We start from the raw sequence: 27,079 nt of genomic DNA, 5'->3' as shown, positions 1-27,079 counted from the left end.
CTTTGCCTGCGTAGACTCATTGCTCCGGAAATTGCGGGTTGCGAGTCTCTCTTGATGAGGTTGGACTTAGGGGTTCAGGTGGGCTTATTTCTCACGTACCTGCCTCCCAGCTGCGTGTCAAAAGCCCTGCCTGTGCTACTCGAGGAAGTAGCCGGGTTGGCGGTGGAGTTCCCCGGACTTATTGTCCTGGGGGACTTCAATCTGCCGTCACTCGGCGAAACCTCTGGGTTGGCACAGGAGTTCATGGCCACCATGACAGCCATGGACCTGACTCAAGTAGTTCAGGGTCCGACTCACGAGGGAGGACACGCACCTGACATGGTATTCCTTTCTGAGCAACTGAGTAATGGTCTGAGACTAAGGGGCTTAGATGCGTTGCCTTTGTCATGGTCAGACCATTTCCTACTACGGCTTGACTTCCTGGCTCCAATCCTTCCCCGCAGGGAGGCGGAACCAATTAAGATGTTCCGCCCCAGACGCCTGATGGACCCTGAGGGCTTTCAGACGGCGCTTGGGGTTATACCAGAGGCACTTGTCCACAGTTCGGCAGAGTCTCTTGCGGAGGCCTGGAACAAGGCCGCAGCGGAGGCTCTTGACCGGATTGCGCCTTTGCGACCTCTCCGAGGCGCTAGACCCCGTAGAGCTCCATGGTTCAACGAGGAGCTCCGGGAGTTGAAACGCCAGAAGTGACGTCTAGAGAAGCGATGGAGGAAGAGTAGGTCTGAATCCGACCGAACACTTGTAAGAGCTTTTATTAAGACTTACAAAGTGGCGCTCAAGGCGGCAAGATGCGCGTACCATGCCGCCTTGATTGCATCAGCGGAATCCCGCCCGGCCGCTCTGTTTAGGGTGACCCGCTCCCTTCTTAATCAGGGGGGAGTTGGGGAGCCCTTACAGAGTAGTGCCGAGGACTTTAACACGTTTTTCGCTGATAAAGTCGCTCGGATCCGAGCCGACCTCGACTCCAATTGTAAAACAGAGTCGACTGACAACGAGTCAGTCGAGGTGACTGGGGCACGTACTTGTCCACCTGTCTGGGAAGAGTTTGATCTGGTGACACCTGATGAAGTGGACAAGGCCATTGGAGCTGTGAGTTCTGCCACCTGTTTACTGGATCCGTGTCCCTCCTGGTTGGTTTCGGCCAGCAGGGAGGTGACACGGAGCTGGGCCCAGGAGATTACCAACGCTTCCTTGGGGAGGGGAGTTTTTCCATCACTCTATAAAGAAGCGCTTGTGCGCCCCCTCCTCAAGAAACCCTCCCTGGACCCAGCCGTACTTAACAACTATCGTCCAGTCTCCAACCTTCCCTTTATGGGGAAGGTTGTCGAGAAGGTGGTGGCACTCCAGCTCCAGCGGTCCTTGGAAGAAGCCGATTATCTAGGTCCCCAGCAGTCGGGTTTCAGGCCCGGTTACAGCACGGAAACCACTTTGGTCGCGTTGATGGATGATCTCTGGCGGGCCCGGGACAGGGGTTTATCCTCTGTCCTGGTGCTCCTTGACCTCTCAGCGGCTTTCGATACCATCGACCATGGTATCCTTCTGCACCGGCTGGAGGGGCTGGGGGTGGGAGGCACTGTTCTTCAGTGGTTCTCCTCCTACCTCTCTGGCCGGTCGCAGTCGGTGTTAGTGGGGGGCCAAAGGTCGACTCCTAGGTTTCTCCCTTGTGGGGTGCCTCAGGGGTCGGTCCTCTCCCCCCTGCTATTCAACATCTACATGAAACCGCTGGGCGAGATCATCCAAGGACATGGGGTGAGGTATCATCAATATGCGGATGATACCCAGCTTTACATCTCCACCCCATGCCCAGTCAACGAAGCGGTGGAAGTGATGTGCCGGTGCCTGGAGGCTGTTGGGGCCTGGATGGGTGTCAACAGACTCAAGCTCAACCCGGATAAGACGGAGTGGCTGTGGGTTCTGCCTCCCAAGGACAATCCCATCTGTCCGTCCATCACCCTGGGGGGGGAATTGTTGACCCCCTCAGAGAGGGTCCGCAACTTGGGCGTCCTCCTCGATCCACAGCTCACATTAGAACAACATCTTTCAGCTGTGGCGAGGGGGGCGTTTGCCCAGGTTCGCCTGATGCACCAGTTGCGGCCCTATCTGGACCGGGACTCATTGCTCACAGTCACTCATGCCCTCATCACCTCGAGGTTCGACTACTGTAATGCTCTCTACATGGGGCTACCTTTGAAAAGTGTTCGGAAACTTCAGATCGTGCAAAATGCAGCTGCGAGAGCAGTCATGGGCCTACCTAGGTATGCCCATGTTTCACCATCACTCCGCAGTCTGCATTGGCTGCCGATCAATTTCCGGTCACAATTCAAAGTGTTGGTTATGACCTTTAAAGCCCTTCATGGCATTGGACCAGAATATCTCCGAGACCGCCTCCTGCCGCACGAATCCCAGCGACCGATTAGGTCCCACAGAGTGGGCCTTCTCCGGGTCCCGTCAACTAAACAATGTCGGTTGGCGGGCCCCAGGGGAAGAGCCTTCTCTGTGGCGGCCCCGGCCCTCTGGAACCAACTCCCCCCGGAGATTAGAACTGCCCCTACTCTTCCTGCCTTCCGTAAACTCCTTAAAACCCACCTTTGCCGTCAGGCATGGGGGAACTGAAACATCTCCCCCTGGGCACGTTTAATTTATGCATGGTATGTCTGTGTGTATGACTGTTAGTATATGGGTTTTTTTTAAATATTTAAATATTTTAAATTTGTCTGATTGCTTATGATTTGTTTCTACATGTTGTGAGCCGCCCCGAGTCTTCGGAGAGGGGCGGCATACAAATCTAAGTAATAAATAAATAAATAAATAAATAATTGAGCCCAGAATTACGGTCATAACTCATGGTAGTCATTAATTAGGTCACCATGTGGGAGCCATTAAGCAAAGGCTGTGGTCATTAAGTAAAAGCCATGGTCGTTAAATACGTGCATTTTAGCTAATTTTTTTGATAGAAACAGGAACCAAATGCCAGCTTCAGGGGGGAAAAGCCAAAAATCATGGTAATGTAACTGTAGGATACTATATAAATCAGCGGTTCTCAGTCTGTGGGACGCGACCCCTTTGTGGGTCGAATGGCCCTTTAACAGTGGTCGCCCAAGACCATATTTCTGATGGTCTTAAGACCCGAGGTACTGCTCCTTCTTCCATCTCCAGGCGAATCCACCCACATGCAAATAGAAAAAATCTGTACCATGGGAACTTCTGAGCATGTGCAGAAGCCAAATTTCTGGGACTGTGCATGTGTCGCCATCATGTTTTCAGGGTTTTTTTTCTGCAGCTCAAGAGGAAGTGAACTGGCAGTGGGGTAAGTTAGAACCCACCCCTGAGTTTCCTTATAATTTTATTATTTTATGGTTGGGGGGGGGGTCACCACAGCATGATGAACTGTATTATAGGGTTGTGGCATTAGGAAAGTTGAGAACCACTGCTATACTGTAGATAGTTATAAGTGTGGTCAAGTTGCCAAGTGCTCAAAATTTGATAATGTGAACTTGGGGAGGGGCAGCCATTGGAATTTCAAAACTGGGTCATAAATGGTTCTGGAGAAATCTGCCGTAACTTCAGATTGCCTTGCCCCTTTTACTGAAATTTATTCCTTCACGTAAACTTTATCATTAAGGAAAAAAAGTCTGTATCTACATTTAGGAAAGAGAGGCCATCAGATTTTTTTCCCCCTTTGTCATATGTCTGTCAATTTTTAGGAAAAGGAAAGAAAAGATACAATTGACTTGTTGGAAGAAGAGACCATAAAAAACTGTAATCTCCGTATCAGAGTCAAGAGTTTCCCAGCAATTGTTATGAAAGAATTTGAAGGTATTTTTAAGATAATTCATTTTATCTTAAAGTAAAATGCTTTAGAGCAGTGGTCCCCAACGTTTTTTCCACCAGGGACCAGTTTCAGCAAGACAATTTTTCTATGGCCCAGTGGGGGCGGAAAGGGGCGTGGTTGGGGGCGGGATTAAGCATGGGGGTGCTGGTCCTCCCCGCCCCTCTTTCCCGCCATCGTCCTGTGGCCGGCAGAACCTGCCTCCCAAGCCCTCTTGCCCAGCGGGAGCTAAGCGCTGGAGAGAGGGGGTCAGGCTGGCCCTCCTGCCTCCCCCCAGCCAAAAACGCAAAAGCGCCCCGCGGCAGAAGCCAAAAGAGGCTTGAGCCTCTCGGTCCTTCCCGCCCCTCTGTCCCATCCATCGTTCTGTGGCTGGCAGAACCTGCCTCCCGAGGCCTCTTGCCTGGCGGGAGGCAAAGCGCTGGAGGGAGGGGGTGGCGGCATGCGGGCCGGCAGCTGCTGACTCCACGGACCGGTGCAACATGCCCCGCGGCCCGGTACTGGTCCGCGGCCCGGTGGTTGGGGACCCCTGCTTTAGAGAATACAACATATGACTAATTTGTTAATTGTGATAATTTATTTTAAGAACTATGCAGTTTGATAGACAGCTTTACATAACTTGTTTTGATTAAAACAGTGATACCTCGTCTTACAAATGCCTCATCATACAAACTTTTTGAGATACAAACCCAGGGTTTAAGATTTTTTTGCCTCTTCTTACAAACAATTTTCACCTTACAAACCCACCACCGCTGCTGGGATGCCCCGCCTCCAGACTTCCGTTGCCATCGAAGCGCCTGTTTTTGCACTGCTGGGATTGCCCTGAGGCTCCCCTCCATGGGAAACCCCACCTCTGGACTTCCGTGTTTTTGTGATGTTGCAGGGGAATCCCAGTAGCGCAAAAATGGGTGCTTCGCTGGCAACGGAAGTCCAGAGGTGGGGTTTCCCAGCGAGGGGAGCCTCAGGGAAATCACAGCATTGCAAAAACACAGAGGTCCGGAGGTTGGGTTTTGAGGACTTTGGTGTTTTTGCAATGCTGCGATTTCACTGATGCTCCCTTCGCTGGGAAACCCCACCTCCGGAATTCCATTGTCAGCGAAGTGCTCATTTTTGCAATGCTGGGATTTCCCTGCTGGGATTCCCCTGCAGCATTACAAAAAAACAGAAGTCCGGAGGTTGGGTTTTCCATGGAAGGGAGCCTCAGGGTAATCCCAGCAGCGCAGAAACGGGCGCTGCAAAAGGGGTGAATTTTGGGCTTGCACGCATCAATCGCTTTTTCATTGATTCCTATGGGAAACATTGTTTCATCTTACAAACTTTTCACCTTAAGAACCTCGTCCCGGAACCAATTAAGTTTGTAAGACAAGGTATCACTGTATTTTAATTTGGATCATAGAAGTTGAGCTCTAATTTTTAAGTATAAAAAGAGGAAACTAAGAAACAATATATAGTTTTACCAACATTATTTTTAACTGCTTTAGAAAAAAATGTGAAACCAATACATACCTGGGGTTACATACTACTTTATCCCCACTACCATTATCTTCAAACTGATCTGAAAAAAGGATTAAGGGTTAATAACCTATTGTTCAAAGCAGCAACTTTTAAATTCTTATTAAAATTCTTATTTAAATTCTTTTTAATAATCTAAAAGGATGAGTCCCATAGAAGACCAGAGAAAGTTTGTGATAATAGAGTGAATTAGCGATATGTTGTTTGGCCTTAATGCATTTAAATATTACCATGGTTTCCCAAGAATTTGAAATATAGGAATATACCTATGGATCTTTTGCTTGTTTCCTTCAACCTTTGGCCGAAGAAGTATTAGAATAAGTGAAGGTGAATATGGAAAAATAACTTTGCTTTACAAGAGGATCAAGAAATTCATGGAACACGAAACATTATTCATCATACTGCATATACAGTGATCCCTCTATTATCGCGAGGGTTCCGTTCCAAGACCCCTCGCGATCATCGATTTTTCGGGATGTAGTGGTGTGGAAGTAAAAACACCATCTGCGCATGCGCGCCCCTTTTTCCATGGCCGCGCATGCACAGATGGTGTTTTTACTTCCGCACCTGGGAAGACCCAGCAGCTGAGGAGCCGCCTGCCTGCCCGCTTGTCCGCCGCTTGTCCGCTTGTCCGGCCGCTGCTTTTCCGCCGCTTGTCCGCTTGTCCGGCCGCCGCTTGTCCGCCGCTTGTCCGCTTGTCCGGCCGCCGCTTTTCCGCCGCTTGTCCGCCACTTGTCCGCTTATCCGGCCGCCGCTTTTCCGCCGCTTGTCCACCGCTTTTCCACTTGTCTGGCCGCCGCTTGTCCGCCGCTTGTCCGCTTGTCCAGCCGCCACTTTTCCGCCCGCCGCTTGTCCGCTGCTTGTCCGCATGTCCGCCCGCCGCAGCTGATCTGCTCGGCAGCGCAGTAGCAGCGAGGAGCCGAAGATGGGGTTTCCCCGTTGCCCACGCAAAGGGGAAACCCCATCTTCGGCTCCTTGCTGCTACTGCGCTGCCGAGCAGATCAGCTGGTGGGCGGCCGAAGGAACCTTCCCTGGGTGCCGCCCGCTGCTCGAGAGCAAGAGGGGGAGAGATAGAGAAAGAGAGAGAAGGAAAGAAAGAGATGAGAGAGGGAGGAAGAGAGTGTGAGAGAGGAAGAAGCAAGATAGAGAAAGAGAGAGAGAAAGAAAGATGAGAAAGGAAGGGAGTGACGTCATCGGGTGAAAAAATCGCGATATAGCGTTTCGCAAAGATCGAGATTGCGAAACTCGGGGGATCACTGTATTTGAAGCTCCATATGTGGAATTAATAGATCATTCAATAATATCTGGCAAATAATAAAATAAGTTTATATTTTCGAATTCCAGCTTTCAAGGACTTGTTTCTGTGAAAACATATACAGTGGTACCTCAAGATACGAACCCCTCGTCTTACGAACAACTCGTGATACGAACCCGGGGTTCAGAAAAAAATTGCCTCTTCTTACGATCTTTTTTCGAGTTACGAACGCCAAACCCGAACTTCCGGGTTCGGCGTTTGGAGGCTCCTGGGAAGCCGCCCGGCTGTTTTAAAAGGTGACTGCCGGGCTGGGGGGCTTCCCAGCACCCCCCCCAACCCCGAACCCGGAAGTTTGGCAAAAGTTCGGGGTTCGGGCGGGGTGCTTGGAAGCCCCCCAGCCCGGCGGTCACATTTTAAAATAGCCGGGCGGCTTCCCAGGAGCCTCCGAACGCCGAAAGCGGAAGTTCGGGTTTGGCGTTCGGCTTTCGGGAGGCTCCTGGAAAGCCATGTCTTTAACTCGGCTCTGCTACGTACATTTTCCCTGCAGTTGATCCAAGCACTGCAAGGGAAGGAACGAACTGAAATGCGAGTCAGGAGTCCTGGAAACGTAACAATAAGGGGGTTGGTGGAATAATCATTGGGAATGGGGTGTCCTGGAAGTTGGGATACAGGCTCTCCCAGCCTCTTAATTCCCCCCCCCCCCGTTTCTTTAAGGCTTCCCCTCTCGTGTGCAAGGGAAAGCAAGGGGTGGGAAATGCGAGTCAGGAGTCCTGGAAACGTAACAAAAAGGGGGCTGGTGGAATAATCATTGGGAATGGGGTGTCCTGGAAGTTGGGATACAGGCTCCCCCAGCCTCCTCATCTCCCTCCCCCCCCCTGTTTCTTTAAGGCTTCCCCTCTCGTGCGCAAGGGAAAGCAAGGGGTGGGAAATGCGAGTCAGGAGTCCTGGAAACGTAACAAAAAGGGGGCTGGTGGAATAATCATTGGGAATGGGGTGTCCTGGAAGTTGGGATGCAGGCTCTCCCAGCCTCCTCATTCCCCCCCCCCCCCGTTTCTTTAAGGCTTCTCATCTCGTGTGCAAGGGAAAGCAAGGGGTGGGAAATGCGAGTCAGGAGTCCTGGAAACGTAACAAAAAGGGGGCTGGTGGAATAATCATTGGGAATGGGGTGTCCTGGAAGTTGGGATACAGGCTCTCCCAGCCTCCTCATTCCCCCCCTCCCTCGTTTCTTTAAGGAGTCTACGGAGAGGGGCGGCATACAAATCTAATAAAGAAAACTTAAAGAAAGGAGGGGGGGGAATGAGGAGGCTGGGAGAGCCTGTATCCCAACTTCCAGGACACCCCATTCCCAATGATTATTCCACCAGCCCCCTTATTGTTACGTTTCCAGGAATCCTGACTCGCATTTCCCACCCCTTGCTTTGCCTTGCACACGAGAGGGGAAGCCTTGAAGAAACGGGGGGGGGGGGGGAATTAAGAGGCTGGGAGAGCCTGTATCCCAACTTCCAGGACACCCCATTCCCAATGATTATTCCACCAGCCCCCTTTTTGTTACGTTTCCAGGACTCCTGACTCGCATTTCAGTTCGTTCCTTCCGTGCCAGCGCTTGGATCAACTGCAGAGAAAATGTACGTAGCAGAGCCGAGAGAGTAGGAGAGCCGGCCACCCCTTTCCCTCCCTTGCGAGAGAGGGGGAGGCTTAAAGAAATGGGGGAGGGTGTAAATGAGGAGGCTGTGAGAGCCTGTACAGGACAGCCCACTCCCAATGATTATTCTACCAGCCCCTTTTTGTTAGGTTTCCAGGACGCCTGAAATTTGTTCCTTCCCTGCCAGCGCTTGGATCAACTGCAGGGAAAATGTATTGTAGCAGAGATGAGAGGAGGGTAGGAGAGCCAGCCACCCCTTGCCCTCCCTTGCCAGAGATGGGGGCAGCCTTAAAGAAACGGGGGGATTAGGAGGCTGTGAGTGCCCGTATCTCAACTTCCTCGTGAAGTTTTCAGGGCACTAAACAACCACGCAGCCCCAAACCTGATGGAAGAAATGTGCCCCCCTGCCATCCTCAGAGCCCCCAGCGCTCCAGTTTTCCTCTTCTTTAGTTGACAGATTGACCTCTCTCTATACCGCGTCTCCATTGCCTGCGCTTCGCTGAGGACCGGAGCTCAGAGGCTTGGTCCCCCTGAGCAAAGGGGAAGGAAAAGAGCCTCCCCCTGTTCTCTACCGGCATTCAGGGACCCATACACACACAGCAGAGTGAGAGCCAGGGAGCCTTGTCTGAAGCCGAAGCTCCGGATTCCCCTTTGCTGCCACCTCCGAAAACACTTTCAAGGAGGGTGTAAGCCCTGCCGGCTGACAAGCTGCGAGGCAGCTTCCCACGTGTGTTAATCACCCACAAAGCTCCATACGCAGCCTCTGCTGTGTCCCCCTTCCCTCCTCCCCCTGTCCCCAAACAAGGATCAGAATGCCGGTTGTCATAAGGCAAAAGGGGCGAGTTTTGGACTTGCACGCATTATTCGCTTTTTCATTGATTCCTATGGGAAACATTGTTTCATCTTACGAACTTTTCACCTTACGAACCTTGTCCCAGAACCAATTAAGTTCGTAAGACGGGGTTCCACTGTATGTCAACAAAGAAGTGGAAGTGATGTGCCAGTGCCTGGAGGCTGTTGGGGCCTGGATGGGTGTCAACAAACTCAAACTGAACCCAGACAAGACGAAGTGGCTGTGGGTCTTGCCTCCCAAGGACAATTCCATCTGTCCGTCCATTACCCTGGGGGGGGGGAAACTATTGACCCCCTCAGAGAGGGTCCGCAACTTGGGCGTCCTCCTCGATCCACAGCTGACATTGGAACATCATCTTTCGGCTGTGGCGAGGGGGGCGTTTGCCCAGGTTTGCCTGGTGCACCAGTTGTGGCCCTATTTGGACAGGGAGTCACTGCTCACAGTCACTCATGCCCTCATCACCTGCAGGTTTGATTACTGCAACGCTCTCTACATGGAGCTACCTTTGAAAAGTGTTCGGAAACTTCAGATCGTGCAGAATGCGGCCGCGAGAATGAATGAATGAATGAATGAATGAATGAATGAATGAATGAATGAATGAATGAATGAATAAATAAATAAATAAATAAATAAATAAATATATGCAGTATAATTGAAATATCTAGATAGAATGAAGGCTCAATCCAAGTACTACTTCAGTGTGGCTAGCCTTTAGAGTCAGTGCTTTATCTAGGCCTTGTTTCCCTATGATTTCTAGATTATTTATTTGGCACTTCAAGTTATCACAGAGATTTGGTAATTTGTAGAAAATTGAAAACGGATTTAATATTTTATTTCTTTCTGTCTTTCTGTTTTAAAATCCCTTATTTTAGAACTTGTGGCTGCTGCCCATCGATTCCATCTTATCAAGTTAAAAGAAGTACAAGCTGCTATGAATGAAACTCTTGCTGCAGTACAAGAGGTGTATGAAAAGCAAATGTTCTCTGAAGAACAAAATGAAACACTGAGGTAGGCACTATGGGGTAAAAATGAACAATTGTAATATTCATTTCCTTGGTTTGCACTTGGGGGAATCCTGGATTCACAGGTGCTACTCAATCAACAGGTAGTAGTTGTGGCCAGGGGGATTTGTAATCAATCAGATCTTAAACATAACTTACTTGGTTTTTATAATGTGTTCCATAAGGGGCTGTCTTTAGAAAACATTTGGAATGTACAAGTGGTACAAAGTGTGGTAGTCGAACAATATTGAGCATCCCAGTTCAGTATAATTAGATGGAGCCACTGCTTTCGGAGTGTATTGATTACCATTTGGCTTCTAGATCTTTATTGTCACCTTAGAGGCCTTACATGGTTCTGGACCAGAATACCCAAGGATGTGCTTTCTCTAAATTAATTTGCCCATTGAATCAGATCAAATAAAGTCAGTACAGTACTATCCAGGATTGTTATCTGCCCCCAACTGCATATTTTGTAATTCTATCTGATCTTCCACTTCCCTACTGAGTTCAGAAGAGTAATTAAGACTTGGTTGTTCTGCCTAGCGTTGTTCTGTCCCAGCGGCAAGCCCACCAAGAAATATGCACGCACAAACGAATTTAAACACTAATTATTTACTACTAATTTTTTCTTAGCAGTTGAGTCTTTTTTAAAAGTTTAGGAAATCATAAGTCTTTTCAGTGAGCCAGCTGTTAATAACTTCATAACAACTGGTCAGAGTCTAAGCACCAAGCAAAACAAAAAGTATCTACTTTAGTCAAGCAGATATCCTTCATGGAGACTTACTAAGGTTGGCAGAAAGCCCAGTGGTCATTAGGAGAAGCAGGAATGCCATTTGGAAATCACAACCTGAACAAGAAAGTCAGAGAGAGCGAACAAAATTCTGGAATGGAACAGCGTTGTCTTCGGCACTGAAGCATGGCGTGGCTAAGATGGGCGACTTTATTATTTTTAGGAGGGTAGTTTTTTAATTTTTTTGCAAATCTTGATTGTTAGCTATTCAGAGCCTTTGGTAATGACAGGCATACTAACTAATTAAGTAACTAGTTAATTAACTGGATGGATGGATGGATACAGGAATGAATGAATGAATGAATGAATGAATGAATGAATGAATGAATGAATGAATGAAGGCTTATGTTGTTTACAGTCATTTTTAAAGATTTCTTCAAAATTTTGTTTTGGCAGTAAAGAGCAAGATCAAACATGGGAGAATTACAATGAAATTGTCCATTTAGTAAACCAACAAATGTCTGAAAGGCATTCCATGAACATTAAAATAAATGAACTTCGTAATATGACAAAAAAAGAGGAGGATGGAACAGTCATGGAACTGACTGCCATTGAAGACCTAAAGCAAGTAATGGTTAAAGAAGCCATTCAGTTTAAAGAAAAGAAAGCATCATTAAAGCTACAGGTACACTTTTAGGAGTTGAACCTTAGTACGTACTACATTAATAAAAGCATCAATCTTGGGGCCATCCATCCAGTGGGTTTTTAGAAAAGACCTCCACGGTTTAAAATTAAACTATCCTTATAGTGTAGTACACTGGAATTGAGCGTGAAGACTTATAAATGAAAAAACTTCTATTCGATCATGTGAATATAAAACATTTCTGCTCATTATAATTAGGAGTTTCCCCATCTTAAATCTAGGTTGACTCTATATAATTTGATAAAATATATCCATGAACATAAATCCCAACATTTGTGAACCAATTCTTATCTGTTTTAGTTCTCATATCTCTCCAAACAATGTTGGAGGGATCCATAGAAAGTGCTAAATATGTACAAGTAACAATTGAAGCTATATTAAAATTGGTTTTTACTCTAGATTGAAGAACTTAAGAAAAAACTTCAGATGAGAAAAAATGAGGTTGTGGAAAAGAAGAAAGAATTTGAAGAATGGCTTAAAATACTTTGTCGTTTACAGAAGAAAGTTTCACAGCGTAATCGGGTAAATCGAATTGTACATTTGGTAATGTGCCGATTCAAGTCATATCCACTGAGCATTATATTTTTCTGGTGTAAAATTAATTGAGACTTTATAAGTAGGTATAATCCTAGGTAGGCTGCATCTCAATGCATTATTAGGTCATTAAATATTGAACATTTTATTTACATATTTATTAAACTACCCACCTATCAAAGAAACAATAGACAGTGATCAAAAGTAAGAAGCAACAACCATAAAGCCCTTCATGGCACCGGACCAGATTACCTCAGGGACCGCCTTCTGCTGCACGAATCCCAGCGACCAGTCAGGTCCCACAGAGTGGGTCTTCTCCAGGTCCCGTCAACCAAACAATGTCACTTGGCGGGACCCAGAGGAAGAGCCTTCTCTGTGGTGGCCCCAGCCCTCTGGAACCAACTCCCCCCAGAGATTAGAATTGCCCCCACCCTCCTTGCCTTTCGAAAGTTGCTTAAAACCCACCTCTGCCGCCAGGCATGGGGGAACTGAGATACCTTTTTCCCCTAGGCCTTTACAATTTTATGCATGGCATGTCTGTATGTATGATTGGTTTTTATATAATTGGGCTTTTAACTGTTTTTAGTATTGGATTTGTTATATACTGTTTTATTGTTGTTGTTAGCCGCCCCGAGTCTGCGGAGAGGGGCGGCATACAAATCCAATAAATAAATAATAACTAAAAAATAAATAAAACATTTCTAAAATCCCAGATCAGTTAAATTAGATAGCCAATTAAAAATCTCAAAAAATGTCTCATATTATTCACCCATGCCAGAGTTGTAGCAATTAATAATAGCCTTCCGCAAGGTTGGTAGCACTGGGGTCATCTATATCTGATATCATTGTGGATTCTCCCAAAAAGATGCCTACAGTTAGGAGTAAAATGAAACAAAACAATAAAATAAAATAAAATAAAATAATGTATAACAATTTATAAAATGCCTCTCTCCCAAACGTGACTCAGAATAGGTTACAATGATTAAAAACTATATTTTCTGGCCATTGAAACAAAGTGAGCCTTGAAAACACTATTCACCAGTCCCATGAATTTAAGGGTTTCTAGTAATTGAGCAAGTCAGGGCCAACCATACCTCAAATGCTGTAGTGTTCCAGAGGGTAGGTATAGATATGGGAAAGTCATGCTTCCTGGGCCCTACTAGATGAGAGTCTGATTACAGGATGCAAAAACTGCCTCTCTTTCTATCGGGGTGAAATGCTACTGGTTCCCATTGGTTCCTGAAAACTAGTAGCAGGGGCAGCAGGTGGTTTGGAGAGCTGATAGTGGTGTCCACCCAACCTCCCAATCTCTGCTTTCCGCCGTCCCAGTCTGCCTCCCCTACTCCCCTGCAGACCACAGTCCTGCCGTGCTCCACTGCTTTCCACACAGCCTTCCCAGTGTCCCCTTGGCCACCTTGTGAAGGCAGGCAAGCAGAAGGCCGCATGGAAAGTATGCAAGCATGTTGGAGCCAGCCGGCCACGGCGAAGGGAGCTAGTAGCCTTCCCAGTGGTTCTCCATGCCTGCTTGCCTTCTGAGGTCAGTGTTCAGCCCGGTCAATGGGTGGGTGGGCGGCTCTTGGTGGAGATGCAGCTGCTGCTATGGAGCTGAGACGGGTGGTGGTGTTCCGGGACAGCAAGCAGATGTCCCAGGGCTGCACATAGGGTGCACATGTGCAGCAGCCCCGGGACATGTGCCAAAAAGACAGAAAGAGATTCAAGAGGCCCTAGCGCCCAAAGCCACTTAGTCTTAGAAGGGTTTGGAGGAAATCTGTTCATCCCCATCCAAATCCCCAAAAGGTTCAGGCCCTGAAATAGACTCTCCATAACATCAGTTGTCTGGCCTGGGGTGGAGATATATAGCTAATACTTTATCTCTGTTTACATGTGATATTAAGCTCTGGATTAGTTTAATTTAGGGTTTTCATATCAAAGCTAACAAGTGAAGAAAGGAGTATTGGGGGGGCAGGGAGGTGTTGCTTAATCCCAGACTCCGTATCAGCTTTTTAAAATCATTCATTCATTCATTCATTCATTCATTTATTTATTATTTAGATTTGTATGCCGCCCCTCTCTGAGGACTCGGGGCGGCTCACAACAGAGAAAAACAAATCATAAATAATCCGAGTAAGTTTAAAACATTTAAAGATTTAAAACCTCATATACTAACAGACACACACACAAGCATACCATGTATAAATTAAACATGCCCAGGGGGAGATGTTTCAATTCCCCCATGCCTGACGGCAAAGGTGGGTTTTAAGGAGTTTACGGAAGGCAGGAAGAGTAGGGGCAGTTCTAATCTCCGGGGGGAGTTGGTTCCAGAGAGCCGGTGCCGCCACAGAGAAGGCTCTTCCCCTGGGGCCCGCCAACCGACATTGTTTAGTTGACAGGACCTGGAGAAGGCCCACTCTGTGGGACCTAATCGGTTGCTGGGATTCGTGCGGCAGGAGGCGGTCTCGGAGGTATTCTGGTCCGATGCCATGAAGGGCTTTAAAGGTCATAACCAACACTTTGAATTGTGACCGGAAATTGATCGGCAGCCAATGCAGACTGCGGAGTGATGGTGAAACATGGGCATACCTAGGGAAGCCCATGACTGCTCTTGCAGCTGCATTCTGCACGATCTGAAGTTTCCGAACGCTTTTCAAAGGTAGCCCCATGTAGAGAGATGACTTGATACTTTATCATCCAAATTACAGTGGTACCTCGACATACGAGTTTAATTCGTGCCAGAGCCGAGCTCGTATGTCGATCAATTCGTATCTCGAACGAATGCATTTAGATTTGGCTTTTCGCGCCGAGATAACTGGGAAAAATTGAATTCTTACGCCACCTAGTGGACGCTCGGCTCGTATCCCGAATTTGAGCTCGGGTGTCGAACAGAAATTTTGCTCGCGTCTCAGCTCGTAACTTGGAATACTCGCATGTGGAGCAGCTCGTATCTAGAGGTACTACTGTATACCCTATTTTTCATAGTATAAGACACACTTTTCGCACCCATCTAAAGTGGCTGAAAATTTCAGTGAGTCTTATACCGAGAATGTTGTGGTGGTGTATGTGTTAGTGACACTGATCAGCTGTTCTGGAATGGTGGTGGTGAATGGGCTGTGCCAAACAGGCAGTGGCAAAAGGGTGGTGATGGCAAAAGAGCCGTGCACTGAACGGGCTGCAGCAGCAGCAAACACACTGCAGCAAATGGACTCCGGTGATTGCAAATGGGCTGTGGCAAGTGGGCCATGCTGAATTGACAGCAGCAGCGGCAAATGGTTTACGACAAACGGGCTGTGCTGAATGGGCCACAGTGGTAGCGAAAGAGATGGGCCATGATGGTGGCGAATGGGTGGAAATGTACAGTAGTGTACAGTTCGCTTTGAACAGACCGTGGCGGTGGTGAATGGGTGGTGGAAAACGGGCAGCAGTGGTCAATGGGCGGCAGCAATTGGGCCATGGCGAACGGGCCAGATGAATACTGAATGGATGCTGAAAGGCAGAGACAGATTTCCTCCCCCAAAAAGGTAGATGAGTCTTATAGTCTGGAGTATGTAATTTATTGATTGATTGATTGATTGATTGATTGATTGAAACATAGAAACATAGAAACATAGAAGATTGAGGGCAGAAAAAGACCTCATGGCCCATCTAGTCTGCCCTTATACTATTTCCTGTATTTTATCTTACAATGGATCTATGTTTATCCCAGGCATGTTTAAATTCGGTTACTGTGGATTTACCAACCACGTCTGCTGGAAGTTTGTTCCAAGGATCTACTACTCTTTCAGTGAAATAATATTTTCTCACGTTGCTTTTGATCTTTCCCCCAACTAACTTCAGATTGTGTCCCCTTGTTCTTGTGTTCACTTTTCTCATAAAAACACTTCCCTCCTGAACCTTATTTAACCCTTTAACATATTTAAATGTTTCGATCATGTCCCCCCTTTTCCTTCTGTCCTCCAGACTATACAGATTGAGTTCATTAAGTCTTTCATGATACGTTTTATGCTTAAGACCTTCCACCATTCTTGTAGCCCATCTTTGGACCCGTTCGATTTTGTCAATATCTTTTTGTAGGTGAGGTCTCCAGAACTGAACACAGTATTCCAAATGTGGTCTCACCAGCGCTCTATATAAGGGGATCACAATCACCCTCTTCCTGCTTGTTATACCTCTAGCTATGCAGCCAAGCATCCTACTTGCTTTTCCTACCGCCCGACTACACTGCTCACCCACTCATTCATTCATTCATTCATTCATTCATTCATTCATTCATTCATTCATTCATTCATTCATGTTCAAAGCGAACTGTATGCTACCGCCGCAGCCTATTCATTTGTATGCCGCCCCTCTCCGTAGACTCGGGGTGACTAACAACAATAATATGACAATGTAAACAAATCTAATATTTAAGTTAATTTAAAAACCCCAATTTAAGAAACCAATCATACATACCGACATACCATGCATAAATTTTATAAGCCTAGGGGGAAGGGAAAGTCTCAATTCCCCCATGCCTGACGACAGAGGTGGGTTTCAGTGACTGTTCAAAGTTATGATGAGTAATACTTAGGATCAGTCCTCACAGTTCTGGCCATTGCAGTGCCCCTGTAGTCATTTTATCCCAATCCGGCCCTCAGTAAAATTGTTGGGAAATCATAAGTCACTCTTAGCACTTTTTCACCTGCTTGTGGCACCCTCTGAGGGATCTTCGTACTAATCTCTACTCTGTAGCATATCCTTTGCAGTGCCCCCCCCCCAACAACTGCACATCTACCCAAACTCCATAGTAACTGACCAGGGCAACTTCCTATGGCATCCATGTACCTGCCAGCTGCTTGCCTAGAAGACTTCCCCTTCTCCATCCCATTAAATAACCTGCCCAGTCCTGGGATTATGACAGCAACTGGGACTGCCACAATTAGTGTTGCTAATTGATGCAGTCACATGAAGATATACATTGCTTAGCAATGAAAATTCTGGTCCTGATTGTAACCAAGGACTCTGTATTTCAGTGCTTTAATATTTTAATAGGAGCAATATGAATTTTTACTGATTACCAGTATCAATATGAAAAGAGCTTTTTAAATAATTACATTTTTATCATTGTTTTATTTGTATTTTTCATAGATTGTTGCTGATTTGAAAAGGGAGGTAGAAAAAATGTTAAAAATCATCAAAGAACTAATACAAGAGCATGAGAGGAAAAAGGAGGAGAAAGAGGAACTTATTAAAAAAAAGTAAGCAAGCTGTTCTCTTCTGTTGCCATTGCACTTGAGTTTTTAAAAATTTCTTTTGGTTTTAATATTTATATAACTACATATTGTAGAAAGCAAGCTTTCATGTTATCCAGTTTTGACTGGATTCTAAAGGATATAAAATACTATAACAATTATTAGAATATGATTTACATTCGAATTAAGTTATTAGGTTAATTTGAAAAATGTTGACTCAGAAGTTGTGTTTTATGAAGCATGACTTCGCATCTATGAACTGGGATGCAATAACTTGTTCAACAAATCAGATTTTAAGGCAATTACTCCCCAAATAGGCTAAGGCTCTAAGCTAATACCTTTTACTATGTAGCTCCTCTTGCCTTCTCCATAATCTCCTATAGCGAGGGTCTATCCCCTGACTTTCCACTCTAATGTCTTCCTCAACATCCAACAGGGACTCCCCCATTGTCATATCAGCCCCCTCTAGAAACATAGAAACATAGAAGTCTGACGGCAGAAAAAGACCTCATGGTCCATCTAGTCTGCCCTTATACTATTTTCTGTATTTTATCTTACAATGGATATGTGTTTATCCCAGGCATGTTTCAATTCAGTTACTGTGGATTTATTTACCACGTCTGCGGGAAGTTTGTTCCAAGGATCTACTACTCTTTCAGTAAAATAATATTTTCTCACGTTACTTTTGATCTTTCCCCCAACTAACCTCCGATTGTGTCCCCTTGTTCTTGTGTTCACTTTCCTATTAAAAACACTTCCCTCCTGGATCTTATTTAACCCTTTAATATATTTAAATGTTTCGATCATGTCCCCCCTTTTCCTTCTGTCCTCCAGACTATACAGATTGGGTTCATTAAGTCTTTCCTGATACGTTTTATGCTTAAGACCTTCCACCATTCTTGTAGCCCGTCTTTGGACCCGTTCAATTTTGTCAATATCTTTTTGTAGGTGAGGTCTCCAGAACTGAACACAGTATTCCAAATGTGGTCTCACCAGCATTCTATATAGCGGGATCATAATCTCCCTCTTCCTGCTTGTTATACCTCTAGCTATGCAGCCAAGCATCCTACTTGCTTTCCCTACCACCTGACTGCACTGTTCACCCACTTTGAGACTGTCAGAAATCACTACCCCTAAATCCTTTTCTTTTGAAGTATTTGCTAACACAGAACTGCCAATACAATACTCAGATTGAGGATTCCTTTTCCCCAAGTGCTCTAGTGGTTCCTCGGGCACACTCAGGTCACTTTCTCCCTCACTCTCACTCTCTTACTCAGCTGGCAACTCCCCTGACCCAGGGTATCCAGAGGGGCCTGGCTCATCCTCCTAAGAATTTGACATGACCTGAGGTGGACGAGGAGTGCTCACAACACCTAGGTTGTGAGCTGCATTTTGGACCATTTGTAGTCTTCGAATACTCTTTGAGGGTAGCCCCATGTAGAGCATATTGCAACAATCTAATCGTGAGGTGACAAGGGCATGATGGACTGCAAGGGGTGCCTCTTGACCCAGGTAGGTTCACAGTTGGTACACTAGACAACCTTGTGCAAAGGTCCCTCTAGCTCAGTGATGGCGAACCTATAGCACGGGTGCCACAGGTGGCACGCGTAGCCATATCTGCTGGCACGCGAGCCGTTGCCCTAGCTCAGCTCCAACATGTATGTGTGTGCTGGCCAGCTGATTTTTGGTTCACACAGAGGCTTTGGGAGGGTAATTTTTGCTTCCAGAGAGCGTCCGGCGGGATGGGGGAGGGCATTTTTCCGGCCCACCAGAAGTTGGGAAACAGGACTTTCCTGGCCTCCAGAGGACCTCCGGGGGGGATGGGGGAAGCGGTTTTCACCCTCCCCAGGGATTGAAATTTGGTTGTGGGCACTTGCACATGTGCAATAGCACGCGCACCCACTCTTTCGGCACCCGAGGGAAAAAAGGTTCGCAATCACTGCTCTAGCTACAGCTGTCAAATGTTGATCTAGTTTTTCTCAGTGAGTCTAGGAGGACACCCAAATTTTGAACCCATTCTGAGTGGGACAATTTCTTCCACCCTAGAGCCAAGGATGGACAGTTGACATAGTCTTTAGGAAGCAATATCCACTCGGTCTTGTCTGGGTTAAGTCTGAGTCTGTTTACTCCCATCCAGATCTTCACAGCCCCAAGGCACTGGCACATCTCATCCAGTGCTTCATTGAATTGACGCAGGGTGGAGATATATAACTGGGTATCATCCGCATATTTCTGATACCTCACTCCAAATTGTTGAATGACCTCACCCAGTAGTTTCATTTAGATATTAAATAGGAGAGTGGAGAGGACCGAGCCCTGAGACACCCCACAAATGAAGAGTTGAGGGGTCTATCGCTTTCCTCCTACTAACACTGACTGAGATTGACCAGAGAGGTAGGAGGAGAACAACCATACCATGGTGCCTCTTAGCCCCAACTTTCTTAGTCAGCCCAGAAGGATACCATGGTAAATAGTATCGAAATAGAAACATAGAAACATAGAAACATAGAAGTCTGACGGCAGAAAAAGACCTCATGGTCCATCTAGTCTGCCCTTATACTATTTTCTGTATTTTATCTTAGGATGGATATATGTTTATCCCAGGCATGTTTAAATTCAGTTACTGTGGATTTATCTACCACATCTGCTGGAAGTTTGTTCCAAGGATCTACTACTCTTTCAGTAAAATAATATTTTCTCATGTTGCTTTTGATCTTTCCCCCAACTAACTTCAGATTGTGTCCCCTTGTTCTTGTGTTCACTTTCCTATTAAAAACACTTCCCTCCTGGACCTTATTTAACCCTTTAATATATTTAAATGTTTCGATCATGTCCCCCCTTTTCCTTCTGTCCTCCAGACTATACAGATTGAGTTCATTAAGTCTTTCCTGATACGTTTTATGCTTAAGACCTTCCACCATTCTTGTAGCCCGTCTTTGGACCCGTTCAATTTTGTCAATATCTTTTTGTAGGTGAGGTCTCCAGAACTGAACACAGTATTCCAAATGTGGTCTCACCATCATTCTATATAGTGGGATCATAATCTCCCTCTTCCTGCTTGTTATACCTCTAGCTATGCAGCCAAGCATCCTACTTGCTTTCCCTACCGCCTGACTGCACTGTTCACCCATTTTGAGACTGTCAGAAATCACTACCCCTAAATCCTTTTCTTTTGAAGTATTTGCCAACACTGAACTGCCAATACAATACTCAGATTGAGGATTCCTTTTCCCCAAGTGCATTATTTTACATTTGGAAACATTAAACTGCAGTTTCCATTGCTTAGACCATTTATTTAGTAAAGCTAAATCATTTACCATATTACAGACGCCTCCAGGAATATCAACCCTATTGCACACTTTAGAGTCATCGGCAAATAGGCAAACCTTCCCCTATGTCACTCACAAATATATTAAAAAGAATAGGACCCAGAACAGATCCTTGAGGCACACCGCTTGTAACCTGACTCTGCTCAGAATACTCGCCATTAACAATAACTCTCTGATGTCTACGCTTCAGCCAGCTGCAAATCCATTGAACTATCCAGGGATTAAGTCCAATCTTCACTAATTTATCTATCAGCTCTTTATGTGGAACCGTATCAAAGGCTTTGCTGAAGTCCAGGTAGGCAATATCCACGGCACCACCTTCATCCAACACCTTTGTGACATAGTCAAAGAAATCAATGAGATTAGTCTGACATGATTTGCCTTCAGTAAAGCCATGCTGATTTGGGTCTAATAAGTTATTGTTTTTTAGGTGCTGATTTATCCTCTTTTTGAGTAGAGTCTCCATCATTTTAACTACAACTGATGTCAAGCTAACTGGCCTGTAGTTACCAGCTTCTTCTCTACTGCCCTTCTTGTGAATAGGCACAACACTGGCCATTCTCCAATCCTCAGGAACTTCTCCTGTTAACAAGGATTGGTTAAACAAATCAGTCAGGGGGGTAGCAATGACAGATCTGAGTTCTTTAAGAACTCTGGGGTGGATGCCATCTGGACCCATTGCCTTATTTATCTTTAATCGTTCAAGTTCTTCTAAGACATCGGCTTCTAAGATCACTGGAGCTGAATCCGTACAGCTGGAAGCAATGCTATATCCCTCTATAGTATTATTTTGTAAGGTGTCTTTTGAGAAAACTGAACAGAAGTAGCTATTGAAATGGTCAGCGATCTCCTTATTCCCATTAATGCATGTATTATTCCCGGTACTAAGCTTCGTGATGCCGCAGTTTTTCTTCTTCTTATCATTAATATATCTGAAGAAGGTTTTATCCCCCTTCTTTACAGATTTGGCAATTTCTTCCTCTTTTGAGGCTTTAGCAGCATATATTATCTGTTTCGCCTCCTTCTGTCTCATTTTATATACCTCCCTATCAGCTATACTTCCAGACTCTTTATACCTCCTATAGGCAGCCTTTTTTTCATTGACTATAGCCCTTACATCATTGCTAAACCATAGCGGTTTCTTCTTCCTTTTACCTTTAGTTATTTGTCTTACATACAGTCCAGTGGCTTTTAAGATGGCCTTTTTTAATACAGTCCACTGGATGCTCGCTCCTGCCATTTTATCCCTCCCCTTTAATTCATTATCTAAATATTCTCCCATTGCATTAAAATTTGTTTTTCTGAAATCCAATACTTTGGTTGCATTATAGGATTGCTCACAATGAGTTTTTACATCAAACCACAAACATAGATGGTCACTGCTACCTGACCTCTCGGCTGAGAGGTCAGGTAGCACCAAGATTGAGGAGTGACCCCCATCTTGGGCTCACCAGAGATCATCCATCAGTGCAACCAAAGCAGTTGCTAGGCCTGAAGCCAGATTGAAAGGGGCCCAGATGATCTGTTTCATCCAATAACCATAGGAGCTGGAGAGCCACCACTTTCTCAACAAATTCCCCTACAAAGGGTAGGTTGGAGACTAGACAAAAGTTCTTTAATTCAGTTTGGTCCAGGGAAGGCTTCATGAGAAGGGGTTGCAGAACCGCTTCCTTTAAGGGTTGTGGAAAGGATCCCTCATTCAAGAACATGTTAATGCCTAGAGCCAGCCTCATGTCACCCCCCTGCTGGCCGGAACCAGCCAAGAGGGGCATGTGTCCAACACACAAGTGTAGGAACTCTTCGCTCCTACTGCCTTGTCCACTTCCTCAGGAATCACAGATTCAAATTCATCTCAGACAATGGACTAAGACCCACCCCTGTCATCTTGGAATTAGAAACATAGAAACATAGAAGTCTGACGGCAGAAAAAGACCTCATGGTCCATCTAGTCTGCCCTTATACTATTTTCTGTATTTTATCTTAGGATGGATATATGTTTATCCCAGGCATGTTTAAATTCAGTTACTGTGGATTTATCTACCACGTCTGCTGGAAGTTTGTTTCAAGGATCTACTACTCTTTCAGTAAAATAATATTTTCTCATGTTGCTTTTGATCTTTCCCCCAACTAACTTCAGATTGTGTCCCCTTGTTCTTGTGTTCACTTTCCTATTAAAAACACTTCCCTATCAGAATTGCCCTATCAGAGTCCAGGTCCATCCAAATCTGAGTGAATTTATCTGACAGAAACTACACAAATTCCTCAGCTCTACTCCGCAAGGGCTCCTTTGTTCCCTCTAAATTGAGGAGGGAACAAGTCACACTAAAAAGGGTAGCTGGGTGCGAATCAGCAGATGCAATATATGTGAAAAATGCAAGTATTTTGCTGTCTGTATCACCACTAAATAAGTCCTTATAAAGGCTCTCAGAAGTATTCAGTCAGATTCGGAGTTACTGGTCCTCCAGCGTCGCTCTAGATGTCTCTTCTGGCACTTCATCTCCTGGAGCTTCTTGGTAGACCAGGGAGCTCTCCTGGACTCACCTCCACGGAGAGGTTGCAAAGGCACAATCTGGTCCAGTGCCCCAGATGCCGCCATATTCCAGGCAGTCATTAGGGACTCAGCTGGCTTGTGGACAAGGGAGTCAGGTATCTCCCCAAGCTCCTTCTGGAACCCTTCAGGTTCCATTAGGCATCTGGTGCAGAACCACTTAATCGGTGCCTTAAAGTCTAACCTAAGCAGGAAATGATCTGACCATGACAAGGGAGAAACAACTATACCCCTTAATTCCAGATCATATCTCCACTGCCCTGAGGGGAACACCAGGTCAACTGTGTGTGTCCCCCTATGAGTCGGACCCTGAACTACTTGGGTCAGGTCTATGGTTTTCATGGAAGTTATGAACTCCTGAATCTCATCTGAGGATTTGCTGAGTGATGGCAAGTTAAAGTCCCCTAATACCATAAGCCTGAGGAACTACTGCCAATCCAGCTACCGCCTCTAGCAGCACAGGCAGGGCCATTGTAATGCAACTGAAAGGCAGGTACATCAGCAATAACCCCAATGGAATCCCTGAGTCCAATTGCAAGAGGAGAAACTCACACCCAACAATATCCAGGGCAGGGATCCTGCGAGGTAAAAGGCTCTTGCGGGCAATAATTGCCACTCCTCTACCCCTTCCCTGGGGTCAAGGCTGATGCAGTACTTAGAACCCATCAGGGCACATCTCTGAGGGGGGGGGAACACTCCTCTCCTGGCCCAGCTCATCTATAGTATTAAGAAAACCCATTATTGTCTGATTCCATATAGGAATGTACAGCCTCAGAAGCAAGTGGTGTGAGTGTTTTTATTTTTAGGCAGTGTTTCTTTGTAGGAATTACTTGTGAAAAAAATCAAAACACCATTACATAGAAATCTCTCCGTTGCCATTTATATACAACTGTGATGACTTGATTTTTCTAAAAAAGAAAAATGCCGGTGCGAAGTATGTAAAATGACACAAGATAAACTGTGCCTGAGGGCTTCTTTCTCTGTATAAGAATAAGGTACTTATATTTCATTTGATTTGATTTTTCAGGTTTTCTGTTCAGCACAATCTAGTTTCATTAGATACGGACTTTGACGAAGAAAGAGAAAGTTTGCTACAGCAGCTGAAGGAGGTAAAAAGAACAGTTCATGCTACTGTGTTTGGAAATAAAAAATACAAGCCATGGCCCTTAATGCCTATTTCCTAAAACCCTATTTTTGGACTGATTAACTATTTAGTGGGAAGAGGTCAGGATAATTCTGTCCCATCTTTTCATTGAAGTGAGCAGTATAGGAGCTTCTTTTATATGTAACTATGTGCACCTAACTCTGGTTGCTAACAGAAATTTAGGAATTATGCTTGATTGAAATTTCTTCAATATTAATCCAATATTGAATGCAGTAATGCATATTTCTTAACATTATCTTCTGACTTCATTCTTGAAATATTGGCATACAGGTGGTAGTATTCCCTTGACCATGAATAAGATCAAAAAAGTAATTTTGATACAAGTAATTGTAAGCCATCAAGGCAGCTTTCTTATAGAATTTTAAATATGTATTGATACTTTCACTCCCATATCACTCCCACATTTTCAGCCTCTTTTAGGGTGGGAAATGTGTGACTTATACTCAAAAAATATGATAATGTATTCATGTTTAATTTTTTTCATATATAAAAGTAGATTAATTTAAAACTTACATGATTAAAAATTGACTAAGATGTTTTTCAGTGGGTAAGACGTGCTTTAATCACATTTTATAATCCTTTTGAAGTCAAAGGAATGTAATATCATTTCTAGAACCATTAAGTTTTTTAGTTAAATAAATCATTCTGGATTTTTTCATAGATTGACCGAAAACTGCAAGAACTTCTGGAAGTTTATAAAATGGTCAAAGAGGAAAATGATATTCTTAATGGGCAATACAAAACATTAACAAGTGAAGAAGATCTTTTTCGTTCTGAGAGAGACAAACTAGCAGCAGAGTATGTTAATCCTTCAATTTGTTTTTAATTCCTTTATACTTAAAATTATAATCTATTTATTAGGTGTTTGGGATTAAACAGCCCACATCTGAATCTCATGACAATCCTAAATAGGATCTCACCACAGTACGAAGAGTGTAATTTTTATTTAAAACCTGTATGTCTGAAGTTGTTGAAAATACTTTATCATAATTATTTTACCATAGTTCATATATCTATCTTGTTCAAAGGGAAAAATATTTGTTCAAATTATCCAGGGGTGGACGGTCTATGCCTTATATTAAGTGAGTCAATAATTCAACCTAAGCAAACACTCCCACTTTCTGTTAGGAAATATATATCCTATAATTATGTTATTTTTAAATATATTTTTATAATTTTATAAAGTTTTAATCTCAAATTATGATTTTAATAGTAATTTATTGATTACATTGTACACCACCCAGAGCCTCTCTCTGTTAAGAAATATGAAATATAAATATACATTAAATAAACAAACAAGTAAATATATCCTATGAGCCGTGGTGACGGAGTTGGTTAGAATGCTGTATCTATCCACAGCCAGGAGTTCAGTGGTGATCAGCTCAAAGGTCAGTAAAATGAGGACCCAGATTGTTGGGAGCAATATGCTGACATTTGTGAACCATCCAGAGAATGCTGTAAAGCACTGTGGAACAGTATATAAATCTAAGTGTTGTTGTTATTGTTAACTATATCTAGCATTCAACCAATGACAGCATCTTTGCTAATGTTGCCTGATCCCAGAAAGCTAAGAGTCAAGCCTACTTAGTATTTGACAGGATACGATCAATAAATTCCAAGGTAAATTGGGATGCCAAAGGACATCCTAGAGCAGTGATGATGAACCTTTTTTCCCTCGAGTGCCGAAAGAGCAAGCATGCACATTATTGCGTGTGCACAAGTGCCATACCCATGATTCAATGTCTGGGGAGGGCGAAAACAGCTTCCCCTATCCCTCAGAGGCCCTCTGATAGCCGGAAATGGTCTGTTTCCCAATTTCTGGTGGGCCCAGTAGACTCATGTTTCGGCCTCCCCAGGCTCCAAAGGCTTCCCTGGAACCAGGGGGCAGTAAAAATGCCCTCCCCCATACCCCCAGAGGCTCTTGGAAACCAAAAATGCCCTCCCAGAGCCTCTGTGGGAACAAAAAATCAGCTGGCCGATATACACATGCATGTTGGAGCTGAGCTAAGGCAATGGCTCATCTACCAGCAGATATGGCTCTGTGTGTCACCTGTGGCACCCATGCCATAGGTTCATCATCACTGTCCTACCTAGAGGACGCCAGTGATAAACTATTTTCATACAGTAATCTAGAAGACATATGGATTATCCCAGGTGATTATGGGCAATCTTCACCTTTTAAATTTAGGCAAGAAAAACAAGATGCACAGGTACAGTATTTGTGGTACATTGCTCAACAATAGAAACTGTGAGAGGGATCTTGGAGTCCTAGCAGATAATCATTTAAATATGAGCCAGCGGTGTTTAGCAGCTGCCAAAAAAGCCAACAAAGTTCTAGGCTGCTTTAACAGAGGGATAGAATCAAGATCACATGAAGTGTTAATACCACTTTATAAGGCCTTGGTAAGGCCACACTTGGAATACTGCATTCAGTTTTGGTCGCTACGATGCAAAAAGGATGTTGAGGCTTTAGAAAAGAGTGCAGACAAGAGTGACAAAGATGATTAGGGGACTGGAGGCTAAAACATATGAAGAACAGTTGCAAGAACTGGGCATGGCAAGTTTATTTTATTTATTTATTTTATTTATTTATTTATTTATTTATTAGATTTATATGCCACCCCTCTCTGTAGACTCGGGGCCGCTCACAGCAATAGTAAAAAACAATATAGAATAACAAATCCAATAATTAAAATATCTAAAAAGCCCCTTATTTAAAAGCAAGACATACACACAAATATACCATGCATAAACTA

General features: G+C 44.8%; 1 protein-coding gene across 1 annotated transcript in view; it reads left to right on the top strand.

Moving 5' to 3' along the window:
* The window catches only part of CCDC175 (coiled-coil domain containing 175), a 61,881-nt gene that overhangs the window by 4,740 nt on the left and 30,062 nt on the right, over positions 1-27,079 (top strand). The window contains exons 3-9 of the mRNA XM_070750296.1: positions 3,705-3,816; positions 9,961-10,096; positions 11,276-11,504; positions 11,922-12,044; positions 17,178-17,287; positions 24,186-24,267; positions 24,985-25,121. Coding sequence (XP_070606397.1) covers positions 3,705-3,816; positions 9,961-10,096; positions 11,276-11,504; positions 11,922-12,044; positions 17,178-17,287; positions 24,186-24,267; positions 24,985-25,121 — 929 coding nt within the window. The remainder of the gene's footprint in view (positions 1-3,704; positions 3,817-9,960; positions 10,097-11,275; positions 11,505-11,921; positions 12,045-17,177; positions 17,288-24,185; positions 24,268-24,984; positions 25,122-27,079) is intronic.

This window comes from Erythrolamprus reginae, chromosome 1, assembly GCF_031021105.1.
Source record: "Erythrolamprus reginae isolate rEryReg1 chromosome 1, rEryReg1.hap1, whole genome shotgun sequence".
Classification (NCBI taxonomy): Eukaryota; Metazoa; Chordata; class Lepidosauria; order Squamata; family Dipsadidae; genus Erythrolamprus; species Erythrolamprus reginae.
This window is presented reverse-complemented; position numbering and strand designations above follow the sequence as displayed.